Source organism: Gymnodraco acuticeps, unplaced genomic scaffold (genome assembly GCF_902827175.1).
Source record: "Gymnodraco acuticeps unplaced genomic scaffold, fGymAcu1.1, whole genome shotgun sequence".
Taxonomy (NCBI): domain Eukaryota; kingdom Metazoa; phylum Chordata; class Actinopteri; order Perciformes; family Bathydraconidae; genus Gymnodraco; species Gymnodraco acuticeps.
Genome location: NW_022991521.1, coordinates 19581 through 41133, shown reverse-complemented (window position 1 = coordinate 41133; position 21553 = coordinate 19581). Strand labels below are relative to the sequence as shown.

General features: G+C 39.1%; 1 protein-coding gene across 1 annotated transcript; it reads right to left on the bottom strand.

Moving 5' to 3' along the window:
• Nucleotides 1-9011: 9011 nt before the first annotated feature.
• Nucleotides 9012-14888, bottom strand: LOC117533376 (fatty acyl-CoA hydrolase precursor, medium chain-like). Its single transcript, XM_034197072.1, has 13 exons — nucleotides 14649-14888; nucleotides 12006-12198; nucleotides 11779-11920; nucleotides 11394-11527; nucleotides 11108-11261; nucleotides 10911-11015; nucleotides 10722-10820; nucleotides 10447-10590; nucleotides 10247-10324; nucleotides 10011-10158; nucleotides 9763-9912; nucleotides 9610-9682; nucleotides 9012-9526 (listed from the first exon to the last, which is right to left on the bottom strand). Exons 1-13 carry the CDS (start codon nucleotides 14722-14724, stop codon nucleotides 9340-9342), a joined length of 1683 nt encoding a protein of 560 aa, XP_034052963.1. The 5' UTR covers nucleotides 14725-14888; the 3' UTR covers nucleotides 9012-9339.
• Between the last annotated feature and the right edge of the window lie 6665 nt (nucleotides 14889-21553).

Below are 21553 nucleotides of genomic sequence, written 5' to 3'. Positions count from 1 at the left end.
CTCAATGTCGAGTACACTTGCTGCAGAGCCACTATTTCAAGTATAGGCTACTACGTCATCGAGTGGCGGCGAACGATGGGCATTTAACATGCATTTAGGCCCATTCCCAAACCGCCCCCTACACCCTACCCCTACACCCTACCCCTACACCCTACCCCTACACCCTACCCCTCCGTTTGCGCGTTCACGCGGAGGGTCCGCCATATTGAGGGCTGTTCCAAAGCAACGAGTGTGGAGGGGGAGTGGGCTATCAAGCCCTCAAACAGCGAGTCTGCAGCGGTGCTGACTTGAGACCGGTCTCTACCTGACCGGAGTCACGCTGTGTGTGTCCGTCAGGAAACAAGTAGTTCCAGCAAACATCCACTGATAAATTGCGATGTTAACAACAAGGGCGCCGGAAGCGATGGGGGGCCAGGGGGCCATCGGCCCCCCCACTTTTCAGCCCTGCCCCACATTTTCGCAGCAGCAGATTTTTTTTTCCTTTTTTTTCTTCTTTTCAGTCTTTATTTCGAACAGATTCAAAAATAACAAATAACAAATAACAAATGTGAAAAACAGAATACCGTATTGTTATAATACAGTATTTATCCACATTCATGGTAATATTTGTATATTCAACAAAAAAAACAAAAAAAGTCTTCATATTAATAATAATAATAAATCATATGTGTCCGAAAGGGAGTAGGAGGAAGCAAATGCTTATTAATTCCCACCCCTTACTTGATCAATGATTGTCCTTTAAATCATTATGCAAGTTATTCCTACTTAGATTTACATTTATACATACATATACAATAATTTCTCGTCTTCAATCATCTTTCTTCATTCTCATATTTTTCCAAAAAAGTGTTTCTGTACATCCTTTTAAACTGAATTATGCGTGTGCTTTGTTTTAACTCCTGCTCCAAACCATTCCATAAAATCACCCCACATTGTTATACTCATACTTCTCAGAGTTGTTCTGACCTTGAGTTGTAAAAAATGTAGATTTCCTCTCAAATTATACCCACCCTCTCTGTCTATGAACAATGTTTTTAATTTCCTAGGAAGTAGATTATGTCTGGCTCTGTACATGATTTGTGCCGTTTTAAATTTAACCAGATCAATGAACTTCAATATGTGTGACTTCAAAAATAATACATTAGTGTGTTCAAGATATCCAACATTATTGATAACTCTTATAGCCCTTTTTTGTAATGTGCATAACGGCTGTAGGTTGGTTTTGTACGTGTTTCCCCAAATCTCCACACAGTAAATCAGATATGGCAATATTAGTGTGTTATATAGAGTATGCAATGAGTTGTGGTCCAGAATGTATCTGGCTTTTCCCAATATTGCGATAGTTTTAGCCAGTTTTGCTTTTACATGAGTGATATGAGGTTTCCAGCTGATTTTGTGGTCTAAAACCACACCAAGGAACTTCATTTCATATACTCTTTATATGTGTATGTTAATATCTAGTATTAATTGTATCTGTGGATTTGTTTTATGTTTTCAACAAATTCAACAAATTGTTGTCTGTTGCTTAAATAATCTCTCACCCAGTCTAATCCCACCCCTCTGATGCCATACCGTTCCAGTTTTATCAGTAAAATATTGTGATCTATGGTGTCAAATGCTTTTTGTAAGTCTATAAATATTCCCACTGCTTGTTTTTTATTGTCCATGCAGTTTGCTCTTTCCTCACTTAATTCCATTAGTGCCATAGATGTTGATCTATCTTTCCTGAATCCATATTGACTGTCATCCAAAAGCTGACGTGTTTCCATGAAACTGTGCCGCGGAAAACTGTACAAATCCCGTTTCAATAATTCCCCTCTACTCTAAAGTCGCATCTAAAACGTGATCTGATCTAGCTGTGTATATTTTGTTATTTTTTATTGTTATATTCAATCTCATTAGCTACAGGCATGTTTGAAGCTTGTAAAGGGAAGATGACAGCTCTCACTGGCCACTCTGCTGTTCCTCAACGCCGCTCCCCTCCCTCCCGCTGAAATTATGAATGTAAGGTGTATAGTAATCATAGATAACACGGCAGGGTCCGTTACAGTTTGTTTTTATCTGATTTCAAATAAGCAAAGTCTTGGCTTTCAGAATATTAAACTTGTTTCGGCAAATTCAGATGATAAATAGGCCTACAACTTTGAAGCTTGTGACGGCATAATTACAAGCGGAGAACGGAGTAGTTTAACGTCACAGCAGGCATAACAACAGCCGGTGTTTCTCGTGAGTGCAGTAATCCAAACGAAAATATCTTTCCTCCGTAGTATTTTGATCATTTTCTCCGGTAATAATCAATCATGATGATTGATGATGATGAGAAATGATGGATTCCAGAGAAGAGAACACTTTAAAGGCCTTTTTCTCAAAATGATGACTCTGTAACAGTCATTATATAATGTGACATATTTTGCTTAATATTTGGAGTACAAAAACAATCCTGATATCATTAGAAAGCTAGGAATCAAAATATGTCTTCGGGTCAATGCGACTGATTTCGATGGAGCAGCAGGTAACTTTGCATTAGGTAAAATAAAGCAGGCAGACATAACAGGAAGAATATGTACATTTTAACCCAATCAAATAGGACATTGTCACACCATTCAAATGTATCCATGTAAATTACAACCAATAAAAAAGCTTAGATTTGTTTATTTGTTACGTTGTTTACTTTATTTGTTACGTTGTTCTGTGTGTGTCAGCCGTTAACCTATACATAATATATACACTTGCAAACATGTCAGAAGAACCAGCGCAGAAGAAAACTAAATGTGACCCGCTCTATCGAAATCAGTCGGAAGTCGCAACGGCTCATTTCAGAATAAACGTGGATTTACGTGAAAAACAAGGGTTCGGGGGTTCGGGGTTTTGTTTGATTTTAAACAAACAAAGTCTTGGCTTTCAGAATATGAAACTTTTATTTCCAAAATCACACGATAAATACATTTTTGAAGCTTGTAAAGGGATGAAGACAGGCACCTCTCACTCGCAATCTGCTCTTCCAGCAGCGTCGTCCCCCTCCCTCCGCTGAAATTATGAATGTAAGAGTATAGTAATCATAGATAACACGGCAGGGTCCGTTACAGTTTGTTTTCATCTGATTTTAATTAAACAAAGTCTTGGCTTTCAGAATATTAAACTTGTTTCGGCAAATTCAGATGATAAATACAACTTTGAAGCTTGTAACGGCATAATTACAAGCGGAGAACGGAGTAATTTAACGTCATAGGAGGCATAGCAACAGCCGGTGTTTCTCGTGAGTGTTTTCCCCGGGAAACAAACACAATACACACAAACGCAAAATTACACAAACACACACACACGTATACACACACACTCGCGAGCTTCCCCTCCAAACGAAAATATCTTCCCTCCGTAGTATTTGATCATTTGCTCCACTAATAATCAATCAGATCGATGGATTCCAGAGAAGAGGAAACTTTTAAGGCCTTTTTCTCAACAGTGACAGTGACAGTCATTATATAATGTGACATATTTCGCTTAATATTTGGAGTACAAAAACAATCCTGATAACATTAGAAAGCTAGGAATATCCTCTTTCCAACAGTGTATACAACTCAAAATGTGTCTTCGGGTCAATGCGACTGATTTCGATGGAGCAGGTCACAAATACAGTCAATCTAAACTTAAATGTAACAACTGGAAGGTCACATCCCTGACATCCACATCTCCGGAGCCTGGACCTTCATCAATCATAGAAACAGCGAAGCCAGATGAACCCAAAAGCAGCACCTCTGCGGCCGCAGAAACTGTCAAAACCGCCGCCGCCCCCACCGCCGCCGCCGTTGAACCGAAACAGGCTGGTTCCGACTGCATGGAGGTTTGTTGTTGGGACATTGAGGCGGGTAAAGCTGTACAGCTAACTATCGGAAAAAAGGAGACCGCTAGTAGATTATTTGAGCAAAGAGAAGGTACTTCAACGCAGAATGGTACAAAAACAGAGAGTGGTTCATTCTTTGCAAAATCACTAAACGATAGTGATAAATTGCGATGTTAACAACCTCATGATAACCTCATATGTTTTTAACTTAGGATCATACCTGTGTTTAGTCTAGAAAAAGGTAAATGTGTGCATTTTATTATAAAGTTGTGTATATTTACAGACCGTTGCAAAAACTAAGAAGCTTATAAACATCAGGTTTAAAACTAAAAGAGCTTTGAAACACAATGAAAGATGTTTGGAGTTTTATTTGAGTTATTCATTTAAACTTTTTGTCTAAGAGATGCTGATTTGAAACCGTTGTTACATACAGTTACGGCATTTCCTGTTTCTGCCAGAGAGAGGGGAGGCCGTCCCAAAGCTTGCTGCTGTATTTACTCCCTCCGTCTGACAGGAGGGAGCCTCGTTGAGCTGCGAGTGTGGCTACAGACGGAGTTCACTCCATCACGGAGGGGTAGGGTCGAGGGAAGTGGTTTGGGATTGGGCCTTAAGGCAGTCCTTCTGCGCCACTCGATTACGTAGTATACTTGAAATAGTGGCTCTGCAGCAGGTTTACTCGACATTGGGCCCTTCTCACTTCTCTTATTTTTCATTTCCTCGCTCCTCGGTCTCAGTCTCACCGGAAGTTGATTTGTCTGCGCCATCTTGAGTAGCGTCCCAATGGCCTTATTTTTGCCGGAGGACCGAGGATCGAGGAGCGATAATGGAGGAGCTATAACCGAGGAACCACCAGACCATCCTTCGATGAAATCCTCAGACACTCGCCCCGCCCCTTTACTGTGTATCGCTCACTGATTGGACGAGGCAGTGCATGCACCGATCTGATGCTTCTTGACATGAGAGCAGTTTCCCAGCGGAGTGAAGAAAACACATGAACCTCACGGGAGTCACTCCTCAGTTTATACTGTGTTTTGTTTCAATTAATGTATCATTTAGTGACAAATATGTGATATATCTGAACAACAAAGTGGTCAAAAATCATTTTATTAATTTTTTGGAAACATTTTCATGATCGCTTTTTTCGTTTTGCATTTTCATTTATTGTCATTTCCATTCAGTCAGTCATTAAGTGCTATTAAAATGTTAATGTGCTACATATCCACACAAACAAACAAAGTGTGCAATCCAATGAATGTTAATCTAACTGGGTTTTGATAGATAACATATCTCTTTTTCTTCTCTCAATTATTTTATTTATATTGTGCACTCTAATCAATATTAATCTAACTATTGTTCGTTTATACATTTTAAGAATGGCGTTTATCTTTTTTGAGTATGAGTTCTTATCTTATTTTATTTATTGGGGTCTACAACAGATGATACAAATGTTTGTGTCAGTAAATGTGTACTAACAGAGGCGGGGGTGTTTGTGAAATAACGGGGACAGAGCTGCTGTCAGACGAACAGCTGTGCAGCGTCATCACAAACGGACGTCGCTTCAGGTGACGCTCCGGAGGAAAGGACGTCCCATTGCTCTTAAAACTCATTTCCCTGCTTCTCGTGGTTTCCTTGCATCTCTCCATGCTTCCCTGGTGGGAGGGACTAGTCACAGGGAAACAACGCAAGTGAGGGAAGCAAGGATTCCATTTAACCGAAGTGCTAAGGGCCCATTGAGAAACGGCCCGTGTCACTCTCGAGTCCCCACTTTTCGAGTCCGAGTCCAAGTCCGAGTCACCTAGGGAGAGTCGGAGTCGAGTCCGAGTCACAGTCAATACGGATTTAGATCAAACAGATCAACATCACTGGCAATTATGGAATCAATTGAGGATATCACAGATGCCCTTGAACACAACAAATATGCAGTAGGGATTTTTATAGATATTAAACAAGCTTTTGACACAATCAACCATGACATCCTAGTATATAAATTAGAAAGGTATGGTATCAGGGGTATAGTTTTAGACTGGATTAAAAGCTATTTAAGCAATAGACAGCAGTATGTAAAGATGGGAAATGACTGTTCTTCATGTTTGGACATTGCTTGTGGTGTCCCCCAGGGGTCAGTGTTGGGTCCTAAATTGTTTATACTGTACATAAATGACATCTGTAGAGTATCCAATGTACTGAGGCTAGTTTTGTTTGCTGGTGATACAAATATATTCTGTTCTGGGGAGAATTTAGAACAGCTAGTGGAGAACATAGAACATGAAATGCACAAATTAAAAACATGGTTTGACAAAAATAAACTATCATTACATTTGAGTAAAACAAAATGAATGCTGTTCGGTAAACATAGAACAAAAACACAAATACAAATAGATGGGGTTGAAATTGAAAGAGTCCATGAAATTAAATTTCTTGGGGTAATAATAGATGACACAATAAATTGGAAATTACACATAAAACATGTGCAATCAAAGCTGTAAAGAAGCTTTTCCATACTAAACAAAGTAAAACAAGTTCTAGATCAGAAATCACTTTGCATTCTCTACTGTTCACTATAGTCTTACCATATCTGAATAACTGTGCTGAAATCTGGGGCAATAACTACAAAAGTTCTATACATGCAGTATCTCTTCTACAAAAAAAGCCATACGAATCATTCACAATGCCAAATATCTTGATCACACTAACAAATTATTCCTGCCGTCAAAATTGTTCAAATTCACAGACCTGATAGAATTCCAAATGGCACAAATCATCGAGCAGGCCTCCGTAGATCGCAGATCGTAGGCAGCAAACAGGTGGAGCCACTCTGTCTCTTCGCGATGAGCAGGCCTCCGTAGATCACAGATCGCAGGCAGCAACAGGTGGAGTCGCTCCGTCTCTTCGCGACGTCTCCGTAGGAAAAACACCTCAGTACAGCCGTACTCGACAGGTGGGAGTTAAGGGTGAATACAATTAAGGGTGAGACAATTAAGATAAGACCACCCCGGAGGTCGAAGTTAACCTTAAATGTTTCCATCTTAAGCTTTGTAAGTTTGTTTCGTAACGGACGAAATGTAAATAATAATATATTTATAAAACGGACAAGTCAAATCAAGCAATCTGATTGGTCGATAGCGTTTTTGCGGACCTTTTTAATTACAGATTTGAAAACATCGTTGCTTGCTGTGAAAGTAGCACAATTCATTATGTCAAACCTTGGAAAGTATCTAGATATCCCTGCCCTAATGCCAAAGTAATTGGCGACTGAATATGTTTTGATGTCTATGTCTGGACCGCTGCGTAAAAAGGAGGGTTTCTGCCTCGTTACTTCTCCGCTGTTTTCTTGTCCCAGTTCGAAAGCAGCCCAACTGTATACAGTTAAATCGACTGGACTTCTTTCTGCAGATGTGAGCGTCCTTAACAACGGTCAATAAGTCATTGCTGCACATTATCCCTTACATGTTTCCATCTTAAGCTTTGTTAGTTAGTTCCGTTTCGTAACGGACGTAATGTAACGGTTGTAGCTTTTCTCAGACGTGGAGGGATACTGACTTGTTGTGAAAAGTAACTAGGCCTACAATTCTACCCGTGATATACGCTCATTATATCACGGCTAAGAACCAATCAGATTGCTTGATTTGACTTGTCCGTTTTATAATGCATAATAACAACCAGTTGACACAAATCACCTCTGTCCTCAGCTGATAGAACATCATATCACGATAGCTTAACTCACGTTCTATGATGTGTTTCACAAACATGGGTCTAATTAAGCTAGTTCACCTCATGTATTGTATCAGTTCACCTCAGTATGACCTTTATCCTCCAGTGCACAGGTCAAATATTAACCTTTATTAATTTATTCCCTGCAGGAGAAAAATGATAACTCGTACCACTTATAAAGGATCAAACTGTACGTGCCTCTGATTCTAAAACCATGTCTGTAGGCCTACTTGATAGTGCTTGAAGACAATAAAGGTGTCCAATGTATTCTACTATATAGCATTATTGTGATTTCAGTGCCCAACATGTTAAACTGCATGTTGCTTTTTGTTTGGATCTTATCGCATCTCGCTCATAACTTTAATCTTAACAAGATGTTTTATTTTCATTGAGCAGCATGCCTTGATTTTAATTTTGTTTTGCTTTAAAAAATGACAGCTTCTCAGGTGTTATTCTCTTGGCCAGAAGTCAGTGAAAAGCAGGACTTGAGTATTTATGTGTATACATTTTTTTCATGTAGGGACATTCATTTTAGCATTTTCTCCAATAGAAATACTTTTCTAACAATTGATAAGAGAACATTTCTCGTCTCATTTTGCCCTTTGAACTTAAGAGATAGAGACGTGCTCCTGCTTTTGGTTTGACATCAAACATACCTTTAATGTCACCTCACTTGAGATAGTATTATGTAAGTTGGAAAGATGTATTGTACTGCAATAGAATAACATAACCTATACCTATCGATTTTGAAATTATATTGTTAACTTATAAAGCATTAAATGGTTTGGGACCCCAATATATGTCCGACATGCTGTCCTGTTACGAGCCCCCCAGAGCTCTGAGATCATCGGGGCCGTCTTACTCATTGTTCCGCGGCTCAGAACCAAACACGCCGAAGCTGCTTTTAGTTTTTATGCTCCCCACAAATGGAACAAACTTCCAGAAAACCTGAGGTCTTCACCAACGCTGAGTTATTTTAAGTCGAGGCTAAAAACACTACTTTTTAGAGCTTTTTGACAATTTTAAGTCTTTTAAAAGTATGTGTTTTTTTTATAAATGTTTACATGGACTGGCCCCCCCTTTTTATTAGTTTCCTCTCAATTGTTTTGCTATGTCTGAACACCCTCTGTGCTATTTGAATGATTTGCCTTTGGAAAATGTGTTGCTTTATACTATTTTCAATGCGATACACCTGATTTTGTCGAAAAATAAATGACCTATTGAACGGCTCACATGGGACTTCAGGGAGCTTTCCAGCTTGAGCACTCTTCTCGGTAAAAACTGGGAAAAAAACATTTTTGTAGACTGTATTTCTTCTTTGGTCTCATGTTCACCTTTCATACCTCAGTGTTGGACATATCACACCGTGTGTGTGTTTCTTGGTGCGAATTGAGAATAAAAACTGCTTGACATATACAGTAATGAGTGAGGGAAAGTCAGTACAATGTTTCACACTGCAGCTTCAGAAGATTTTTATTTGATATGGGAATCCAGATTATTAAGTACATTTCAGACTAGAAGTATCCCACTAATTAAGGAGGCATTTATTTTCAAGCTTCTAGATTTTAAAGAAGTATTGCCTGAAACTATCTAAAATAAAAGGTTATTACACAACATTAAACATTTTAGTTAAATTGTATAAATGTAATTAATAAGTGAATGCTTTTTATAAGCCACAGATGACCACACAAATGTGGATTGTATTAATGAATATTATGCAATGCCTTTTGACTGACTTTTTAACAATGGAATCACTGAATCAGAAAATGATGGAGGTGGAGACTGTTCTACAGCTCGTTGCGCTCCATCTTTTCTTTGTGTTGTCGGATCTTTTCTGGGAGAGTCTGAGTCAGGAAGACAAACCGCTTCTCCCTAAGGTGCTGGCCAGCTACTTGCTCCTTTAAATCAATTGACAAGTATTCTTCCCCTGTGCCGTACTTTGGCCAGTGGGCCAGCCCATCCCCATTAGGAGACCTTAAAAAACACACACAATCACAGTTATAAAAACAGTCTTATCTCCATGTGTGTATTATCTTGTAATAAAGGTAAATTCCTACCCTGTGTGAGCAAAGTTGCTCCAATAGCTCATCATTTTTCTGCTAAGCTGTTCCTCCTCCTCAGTGCATGGCTCTAACATTGGGATAATCTGTTAAAACACTTTGCATATCTCTGGTGGTCTATTCAAATTGTGATTTATATATGTCACTGACCGGATAATGTGACATGGGTAGTTGTAAAGCACAATCCGAGAACTGTAAAGATCTCATCTCCGTGGTCACTCCCAACAAAGCTTGGCCTTCTTGACTTCAGGATTTGTGGAGGATACTGGTACTCATACAGGTATACATCAGCACCTGCATCTATTAATAAAAGATTGGACATGAGATATTTTGTTTTTAAAAGTGTGTGGCAAGAAATATTTAGCAATGGTTCCTCAAAATATTTGCATGGTAAATACCTCTGTGGACACTAGCAGTCTTAATGGCAGGAATGTTAAAAATCATATCCCCTAACAGCTCGGTGAACCCGTCTCTATTTTTCACACGATCTTCACCCGTTCCAATATATTCCTCTAACACTAACTCTCTAATGATTGCATCTTCGGGCTGGAAAAAAATGAACAAAACATCTGTCAAAGAAGTTTCAACATGATGTATATTGTAACATTGTAATGTCCAGAACAGTCTGCCTTACATTAGGGAAGAAGAGGTACAGAGGGTTCATCAAATGCTCCTTATCTATCCCCTCTGTCCAGTTTGGAGGAGCAAAAAACTTAGGGAAGACAATTCACATTTTAGACAAGCACAGAGACAACACATTATCATGTTTTCATGGGCAATTGTTAAGCTCTTCAGTCACATACACATCAGTGCTAATTTAGCAATTGCACTTACATCAGCAAGCATCCAGCCCCCTTCATCATTATTAATGCCGGTCATGAATGGTACGGTAAGAAGTTCATGTGTACGGAAAAGCTCGTCCACTGTTTTTCTCAGGAAGTGTCCATCAATATTTACAGAGATTCTCAAGGTTTGATCCTTAAGAAAAAAATTGTAAAAGAAAAAGTTGATATAAATACTTAAAACATCATGGAAATCTAGCAGAATATTCCTATTAAAAAGAAATCCTACTAAATAAATCTATATATTATTTGCATTCAATATCTCACCTCTCCCAAAGCCTCAATAGTTTTTATGTCGACGATTCTCATGCAATCAGCGATCTTCTGTGTGCTTTCGAGGCTACAGCCAGACATATTTGCCACCATCTGAGGAGATATATGTGGGATCCATCTTAACGACTTAGAAAAACAAATGTGTTGTGCACTGAAGAATGTTTACACACACTTATAATTAACCTGTGCTACTGGTAGAGGATCCTTTACAACAACAATATCCATTCCAGCAGTGCCACTCTCAGCAATGGCATGGTGGAAGAGGCCATCAGACAATGGTGAGAGGAGCTGTCGATTCAAGCGACAAAGAAAATGTAAGGTTCTGATGACAGAAGTAACTTTGTAGTTTTTTTTGTATTCAACTGCAGATTGATACTTACCAGTAAAGATACGCTCACTCCGCCAGCAGACTCCCCAAATATTGTAACTACATCTGGGTTTCCTCCAAAGTTGTGAATGTGCTGCTGGATCCACCTCAGAGCTTCTACCTGATCCAGCATGCCAAAGTTCCCAGACATGTGCTCATCTCCAGTGCTGGAAAGGCATACAATTATATTGTTCACCGCCTAGTAAAAGGGACTACTTTTTCACATCAAATCCAAAGTAGTGAGATATTATTTTAGTATGGTAATTCTAACTCTTCTTAGTGATTTGAGTGGTTTTAACCTGAGAAAGCCCAGAAGACCCAAACGGTACTGGATCAGAACTACGACCATATCCTGGTAAGCAGCCAGGGCGGAGCCGTCAAACGTAGAAGCTGACCCCATAGCAAACCCTCCACCATGAATCCAGACCATGACCTGGTAAGGTAATGCAAGCCCTTAAACTTTTCAACAAGCATTGAAGGCACATTCTTACTTAGATTCTCAATAAACCACATTAACAAAGACTTTAATATGACTAGATAATAACATAGATTGTGACATCAATCCCTTTGGGGTATGGTTTTAAAAAACCTACATTGTCACTCAGTATGGATTATTCAAAAGGAATCCTTATCCAAACCTGAACAAAGTAAACTGAGTATCACTCACGACATGGAGCAACTTACTGGAAGCTTGGCATCGGGAGTTCTGTCGGCAGGAGTGTAAATGTTGAGGTAAAGGCAGTCCTCTGAAATGTCTGGCAAATCCACGACCAGGCCACCAAGTTTTTCCAACACATCTAAGGCGAACTTTTTATATTGAACACACCTGAAAAAGAAACATGATTTTCAGTGAGTATTGAATATCATTTTAAAGGAAGGTATGCGACACCTGTAGCATGTGGAGGCCTTACATGGGTGGCTGCTTGGTGGCATCTCTCACTCCTTCCCATCCCTCCACAGGCTGGGGGGCAGCCAGTCTCAGAGCAGGGCCCACAGGTGGCTTGGCAAATGGGATACCCAGGTAGGCATGGACCCCACTCTCCTGCCCCTTGACACTCAGAGTCTGACCTCTCAGGCTCCCCAGCTTAGTGTGGACTTCAGGTGCTGTGAGGATATTAGGACGGACTCAGAATCTAAATGTAATGCAATGTATCAGTGTAACTTACCTGGAAAAATAACATGTGTTATAGCTAAGTAGCGCATATATTTCCCTCATGTAGGCAACATGTGTTCATTGGCTGGTTCTAGATTATGTTGGAACAAATAAATGGAAACGTTTTAGATAATACAACAACTTTCCAATTGATTTCAGCCATGTCAAACCCTATGGGTGACGTCACCACGGACACTACGTCCATTTATATACAGTCTATGGTCGAGCACTCGAGCCCAGTTAAAGCTTACTTTAATCTTTGCCATGCTTTTGTATAAATAAATCAAAAATATAACTCACTTTGGCAACAATTAGTTGAATATCATCTTATCCTGCATTACATGAAGACAGCAAAAAAAAGAAATATTAACTACAGCATGAACTCTTATCCTAATTTGCTCTTTGGCAGAGATGTTTCACCTTTGGACATAGGCACGGTCGTCAGTGGCTGAAAGGTCAACTCGATTGAGGCGTGAGAAAATGCAAACAGGTAGCTTCCAGTCATATCACTTTTAAGGCGAGACACCCCAGGTGAATAGGGTAATTTTTTTAACTTAAAGATATCAGCTATACATTTCTCCAGTTAATTACTTACAATAAGGCAATTGTTTTTTTTTATTACAAGTTTCTGAAATAGCATGTTTAACTAGAGAATGCAATTCCTGAAGAAATTGCTAGTGGGAATGCTTTATGCTGAAAAGCTGACGCTAAATTGCTATGCTGAAATGTAATGTGTAAGAAGAAAGTGAAGAATTGAGATTGAAATGATACATGAACACTGGGGGCTCGAATGTGTGATGAGAGAAGAAAATAAAGTAAAAAGGCTTGGAAAAAAAGCAGAATATTTTAACTGCAAACTTTTGAACTAACTTGATGGCGAATGCCATGCCAACGGCATTTGATGACATCCCATCATACGCTTAGATGCGTTGATGGCTGCATCGTTACCAAACCTGTGAAGTTTTGGGCCGTATAAAATGTTATATAATTCAGGCTATGAATGATATATGAACAAACCCTAATGTAAAAGCCTCCATAATATTGATAGGAATATAACTGGAAGGTTTGGTGTATCCACGTGCTACTGAAGTGGAAATCCCGGACTCAGAGTAGGAGAAAAAACTCATTTTGAGAAAACGACCTTTAAAGATTGCAGTGAGGCGCTAGCTAAACCCTCCTGTTCTTTGGATGACAGCTTGCGCCTCAACGCACTCCGTGAATGTATTTCATGTTCGGGGTCATTTGTTTTTTTTATAACCTTGCTTCGTGCAAGTGACAATTGTTGTCTTCTCTGTGAACGTTTTGTTCGCCGTTCTTTTGCCATTTTGAGATTTGATTGATTGATTGATTGAAAAGTTTATTAACAGCTTGTATATTGGGTACAGTACAGTACAGCTCAAAACATACAATTGTTAAGGGGATGCAGACCAGAGAAAGACTTTCGTCTTGTTTACATCAGGGTCCCCCATTTCCAATTCATCATGTCATTTAAGACATATAAGACATATTTGACATACAGATGGCTTATTTACAATTTACATACAGGTGGTTTTTTACATACAGATTGCTTATTTACAATTTTCATTTTAGATTTCGTTCTAATACATCCTAACCGGACATTTAAGACATACCAAGTCTACAGATATACAGTTAGTAACAGAGTCTAAAATGCGAGTATATACATAGATGGGGGGGGGAAGCTGTCCATTGAACGACAGGTTGAGATTTTAAATTTCCAGGAAGTGTTTTAGCACACCACGTGACGCATCTGAACGAATCACGTTGTCAGAAATTGACACCAGCCAATGAGATTTCGTTTCTTGGTTTAAAGACCCCTTTGTACTTTCACGATTGGTTCCTGATACAAAGGAAATGACCATATTTGGATCCGATGAGATTGTGCAGGAGAGACGGAACTTTCCAACGATATATGTGGTGCAAACAGCGGTCGCGGTACTTTATGTTACGCTATGGTTAGAATGCTAACTTTTGGTAATAATGGGTTTCATTTATAAAGCACTTCATATTTGATTTCAAATCCCGAAGTGCTACAAGCAGCTCTGAGGCGTAGGAGAAGCGGCGAACAAACAGGCGCCAGTGTCCTCTCCCCACAAAAACCGGTGAATTTAGGAGAAATCTACAGACGCAAATAGACAAACTATAGTAAAATAAACACTTACATGTGTATTTTGTACGTTTTCCTTCCACAAGCCTGAAAGAAAACATGTTATGGAATCAAAATAGCACAAAATCTCAAAATTGACCAGTGCATGAAAAACGATGTTTTTGCCTGCCGTGTCTCGCCTTAAAAGACATTTAAAGAAAATCAACTACAACTCCACCTTGCAGCCAGATCTGCATAAAAGTGTTGCCAAATAAATAAGTAATCTACTTCACTTACCATGTGGATCTGCAGCAACATAGAGGAATAACACAGACGTCAGAAAGAAGAAGGTTTGTTTTCCACGGAACGTCATGGTGGTGGTGTCTGCGGCTCACACTGCTTGGCTCTGCAAGCAGGAAGGACTGGAAATGAAACCTCCAAAGAAGCTGTCTCAACTTTGACCAGTGGAATCCTGCACTTATTAACCTATTACGTGCAACACAAGGCGTGACTCTGTCGCTTTTATATCACAGCAACTGGTCATTTACATCAACAAAAATACATCAACAAGACTTTCCGGACGGTTAAACAGGCCTTCGTAACTTCAAGCATTTTCTCGATATTTCACATTCTTCTGTTAAGTTAAAACATGATATTACGCTAGTCTGTCCATATTTGAGCTAGGCTAACCCTTACAAAAAAAACACTAGTATCAGTATTTTCTATAGTATTTCTATGGTGTTTTGGCACACACACTATAGAAAATAAGTGTATTAATAAGCACTTCCTATATCTAAAACTGTCATTTAATCTTGAAAGCACAAGTACAGAAATGTTGTTACTACAGTATAATAGGCCTATCCCCCACAACAAGCCACAGATGGTGCTATCACATAAGTGTGTCCATAGAATGACTGTTGCACCTGTCAAGAGGAAACAAGAGAACCACACCACAAGTTTGAATAAAATATGATTAGTTTACACAGTTGACTGTACTTATTGTAATGTTCTGTTCTATGCAGTGTTGTAGTCAAGTCACCAATTCACGAGTCCAAGGCCGTTTCTCAATGTCGAGTACACTTGCTGCAGAGCCACTATTTCAAGTATAGGCTACTACGTCATCGAGTGGCGGCGAATGCTGGGCATTTAACATGCATTTAGTCTGATCATACCGTCATAAACACATGAACCTCACGGGAGTCACTCCTCAGATTATACCGTGTTTTGTTTCAATTAATGTATCATAGTGACAAATATGTGATATCTGAACAACAAAGTGGTCAAAAATCATTTAATTCATTTTTTGGAAACATTTTCATGATCGCTTTTTTCGTTTTGCATTTTCATTTATTGTCATTTCCATTCAGTCAGTCATTAAGTGCTATTAAAATGTTAATGTGCTACATATCCACACAAACAAACAAAGTGTGCAATCCAATGAATGTTAATCTAACTGGGTTTTGATAGATAACATAGCTCTTTTTCTTCTCTCAATTATTTTATTTCTATTGCGCACTCTAATCAATATTAATCTAACTATTGTTCGTTTATACATTTTAAGAATGTTTTTTTTATCTTCTTTGAGTATGAGTTCTTATTTTATTTTATTTATTGGGGTCTACAACAGATGATACAAATGTTTGTGTCAGTACATGTGTACTAACAGAGCAGAGGCGGGGGTGTTTGTGAAAACAACGGGGACAGGGCTGCTGTCAGACGAACAGCTGTGCGGCGTCATCACAAATGGACGTCGCTTCACGTGACGCTCCGGAGGAAAGGACGTCCCATTGCTCTTAAAACTAATTTCCCTGCTTCTCGTGGTTTCCTTGCATCTCTCCATGCTTCCCTGGTGGGAGGGACTAGTCACAGGGAAACGACGCAAGTGAGGGAAGCAAGGAATCCATTTAACCGAAGTGAGAAGGGCCCATTGACAAACGGCCCGTGTCACTCTCGAGTCCAGGGGCGTCGCCTGGGGTAGGCATCCGGGGCTTTAGCCCCGGATGTTTTTTCTTTAGCCCCGGACAAATTCTCCCTCAATAATATAATACATTAACCTACTTTACCTATAGGACGGACGGTAGAATTGTAATTTCCCATGTTCAGTGAATGCAACACATAGGCAAGACGACGCCACCAGACCAATCAGAGAGTTGCATGGAAATACACGTGTTTTATTGGCTGACAGGTACGTACCTCTCCTCTGTGACAATGTTTAAACTTTAAACTGTCAGCCCCGGACGCGGAGATTCTGAAGATGGACATTAGACATTTCTTTAATAAAAAAGACGGCAATTCTCAAGTGGTGGCTCACACAACAACCCCAGAGCCACCACCTGAGCCAGGTGAACAAGGTATGTACCTGTCAGTAAACTTACAAGTTATGCGAACATGTAAGCAAAGCATAAATTATAGCTACGTTGACGTTACTTTGAATCGCGCGGGTAAGCTAAACCGTTAGCAAGTAGCTATAGCTAGCCAGATATATTAAATAAACACTTTGTCATACAATCTAAATGTTGTGTTTTTTAGCGTTACTTGGTGATTTCAAAGAAAGCTCTCTGGGAAATGTTGACTTACTGTCTGTGTTCGACATGAAGCTAGAAGCTACCTTACAGTACACAGTTGATCCTGATTCCTGAGTCCTGTCGTGTTTCATAGTTAGCTTAGCTAAGCATCAACCTAGCACTGAAATATATGGATGTTATGTGACAGTATTTCTGAGAAAAAGTCAGCTGAAATGGTGGCATAGTTGCCACTGCTTTACGTGTCGACAGCATGTTTGAACGTATTTGCAGCAGTAAATGTGGCTGTTTGGCCACTGACGTTGCCATAACAACACCTGCATTTAAATGTGCAACCTCTTTTTGTGACAGATTTTGCATGAAAATATAATTCTTCTGATTGATATTTCCTATTGACAGCTAGTTTCTATGTGAACATTATGAGATGGACAGCCAGCTAACAAGCTTTTTATACAAATATTTCAGATCAAAGCCAATCCAGTGGGGCTCCTGAAAGGGAGCAAGGGACACTATGCTCCCAAATATTAAGCCTTGACCCCCATCTTAAAATTGATATGATCAAAAAATGATCTGCATTGTCGGAGGCCTTTTTTCCTCATTATCATGTCAAATTGTACAGCTTTCCTTAGTGTTGAATGCAGAAAGATGACTATATTAGAGTATTAAGTGAAAATGACTATATTAAAGTTTTAAGTAAATATATTAAGTGAATTACTCAAACTGCATTTTGTATAGGAATGATTCTGTCCTATTGGCAGATAACTACTCTTACAGTGATATCTACAAGAGACGTCAATTTAACTATTTTCAATTGGTTAGTATTACATTTTGTGACAGTGTGGTGACACTCATTTTAATGAAGACAAATGTGTGTATCTTGAAATTCATTTATTTGACAGAGCTGGAAACTGATTGACTTACATACTTGTTTGTGTTTACCTACACAGTCATCACAGATGAGCCAAACAGAGTAGAGGATGAAGAAAAGGAGAACGGGAGAAAGGGACACACAAGAAGGAGATACAAAAGACAAGAACGACAATGGAGACAACAATGAACAGGAACACCAGAACAGACAAGAGTCAATGAGTAACATGACTGATTTAGGGACTGCAGATACAGGGCCAAGGCAAGTGAGACACCACTGCTTTCCATCCAGCATGTTTGGCCAGCAAAAGAGATCATTTCAACCGCAAACAGCAAGAGATGAGGGATTATTATTTCCTCCTTCCATCCCTTTTTTCTGTTTAATCTGATTACTAACAACTTCTAATAAATTGACATAGTTTATGATTTAATTGGAAAATGAAGTGTTTTTAAATAATAAACCCGTTTCTGATTCTGAGATTTATTTTTGACATATGGGTGTTGAGAGATGTATCCATATCTCTTAATGTTGCTCTCAAAGTGCACAAGATTGATGCTTTTAACTTCAGTATTTAAAAAAAATCTTCCTGGGGGACCCCAGAGGAGGTGAGTTCCCCCCAAAATAGCACTTTGTCTGTGCTTATGTAACTCCGGTGTACTGTCCCCTCGGCAACAGATCACTCAGAGCTGGTGATTACTTTCCTGCATTTCAATGGACAGCATATAAAAAGGACACGTGAGCTGCATTGCTTAAGAGATCCTCACATGCTATCTCTTTTACAAAATAAGTGTCCAGTCAACAACACATTTCAGTTATCGTATAGTGGTAGTATATTTTTCACAAGCAATGTGAAACATTAAACTTATACAAACTGGTGTACAAAACTCACATACCTGCGTTGATCTCCTGGAGTGTCTCTACTCTTTCTTCTCCACATCTCTTGTCCACCATCAGAGATTGCAAACATTTCAGAAACAGCTAGAGGTAGGGGACAAACAACTTGTTCGCTGGGCATGTCAAAAACCTCCTGCTTTGATCAAGACTTTAGGGAGCCTTTAGCCCCTCTAGCAAAGGGACTGGAAAGCAAGCTTTGAAAATGCAGTACCATCTACATGCTTGTCATGTTCCAGACACTGCTCTCAACCACTCAGGGCCTGCTTGAATACCTGCAGAAAGAAACAATTGACTTGGTGCAGGCAGTAGATTACAAAACAGCAGTTGAGAACACACTGAAAAGTTACCAAAGTAACGAGAAAGCACATGAGGTCTATGACAAGACCAAGGCCCTGTGCAATGATCTTGATATTCCCGAAACTGTGACACAGAGGAAGAAGCGTAGAAACATGGAAGACTTTGTAGTCGAGGCATCATGTGGAGCAATGTGAAACATTAAACATAAATAAACTGGTGTACAAAACTCACATACCTGCATTTCAATGGACAGCATCAAAGGACTCGTGAGCTGGGTTCTGGTGCTCAGATTAGCTATTGATGATCACATTGATAAATCATATAAAACAAATAGCCAATCACACTAAAAACATGTTGCTGTGACTGTGAGCATTAAACAATTAACATTAAACTAAACAAACACAACAGAACGTTATTGTCCTTATAAAATAAAAACATACATTTTGTCCACCGAGATAATACAGGCACCTTACCCTCAAGAGATCCTCACGTGCTATGAGAGTCTCCCACACTCCATTGCCGTAACAAAGCTTTTTGTTTGTGACACCAGATGGCGCAATTGTGTATGTGCGTGTGGGGAGTCTTGCAGTAGAAAATTTGACTGTAGCGCCGCCACTGTGGGCTAAGCCCCGAATGTTTCCAGGTCCAGGCGACGCCCCTGCTCGAGTCCCCACTTTTCGAGTCCGAGTCACCTAGGGAGAGTCGGAGTCGAGTCCGAGTCACAGTCAATACGGATTTAGATCAAACAGATCAACATCACTGGCAATTATGGAATCAATTGAGGATATCACAGATGCCCTTGAACACAACAAATATGCAGTAGGGATTTGTATAGATATTAAAAAAGCTTTTGACACAATCAACCATGACATCCTAGTATATAAATTAGAAAGGTATGGTATCAGGGGTATAGTTTTAGACTGGATTAAAAGCTATTTAAGCAATAGACAGCAGTATGTAAAGATGGGAAATGACTGTTCTTCATGTTTGGACATTGCTTGTGGTGTCCCCCAGGGGTCAGTGTTGGGTCCTAAATTGTTTATACTGTACATAAATGACATCTGTAGAGTATCCAATGTACTGAGGCTAGTTTTGTTTGCTGGTGATACAAATATATTCTGTTCTGGGGAGAATTTAGAACAGCTAGTGGAGAACATAGAACATGAAATGCACAAATTAAAAACATGGTTTGACAAAAATAAACTATCATTACATTTGAGTAAAACAAAATGAATGCTGTTCGGTAAACATAGAACAAAAACACAAATACAAATAGATGGGGTTGAAATTGAAAGAGTCCATGAAATTAAATTTCTTGGGGTAATAATAGATGACACAATAAATTGGAAATTACACATAAAACATGCAATCAAAGCTGTAAAGAAGCTTTTCCATACTAAACAAAGTAAAACAAGTTCTAGATCAGAAATCACTTTGCATTCTCTACTGTTCACTAGTCTTACCATATCTGAATAACTGTGCTGAAATCTGGGGCAATAACTACAAAAGTTATATACATGCAGTATCTCTTCTACAAAAAAAGCCATACGAATCATTCACAATGCCAAATATCTTGATCACACTAACAAATTATTCCTGCCGTCAAAATTGTTCAAATTCACAGACCTGGTAGAATTCCAAACGGCACAAATCATGTTTAAGGCTAATCATAACGTTTTACCAGGAAACATCCAAAAAGTATTCACTCAACGAGTGGGGGGATATAGTTCAAGGAGACCATTTCAATTCGAAATTCATAGGGTCCGTACAACCAGAAGAACTTTCTGTATCTCAGCTTGTGGAGTGAGACTATGGCACAGTGTGAATGTGGAGCTTAAGCGATGTCCGGACATTAACCAGTTCAAGAGGAAATACAGAGAAATTATTTTCTCGAGGTACAGGGATGGGGAAGGTGTTTGACTATGTGTAGGTGTATATGTGTGAGTATGTAAGTGTGTATATGTATGTGTGCATATATGTATATCAGTATATGTATGTGTATGTATAGGTGTATATGTATATATGTCAATCAACAGGTAAAGCAGAATAATAATAATAACAATAATAATGCATACAAATGATAATTATTGCAGATTATAGATTATAAATAAATCATTTAGGGACAAGGGGGTGAGATTAAATAAATTATACTTCTTCTCACTCCTTTTCGAACACTAGATGTGGCACTGTTTATGTTGCTAATGCTGTTGTTGTTGTAAATGTCATTTTTTGTTTCGATTTCGCTTACATGACTATGCACTGCAACGTCCTTAGCTCGAAGGAAAAAAACAAGGAGGCGTAAAAAATATGAAGTTTGGTAAAGTTGGGAAGAAGGCTTAATTTCATTGTCTCTGAAGGACATATTAAAGAAACCTGTCTCCAGATGCCCTGTGATGAGTTTCAACAAATGTTTTTACCTCTGACTAGTCCTCTTATTATAACCCTAACCTATAATAGACGTAGAAGCCCACCCGGTAAAATTATACTGAAACATGTTCAGGATGCTTTGGTTGAAAGGGTACGTGGATGTCTAAGAGTCAGAAGGTTGGTGGTTTGATTCCCAGCTTGGCAAAGTGAATTTTGGAGAGACCTGTTTTAAACGAATGAACGGGTTTGCTTTG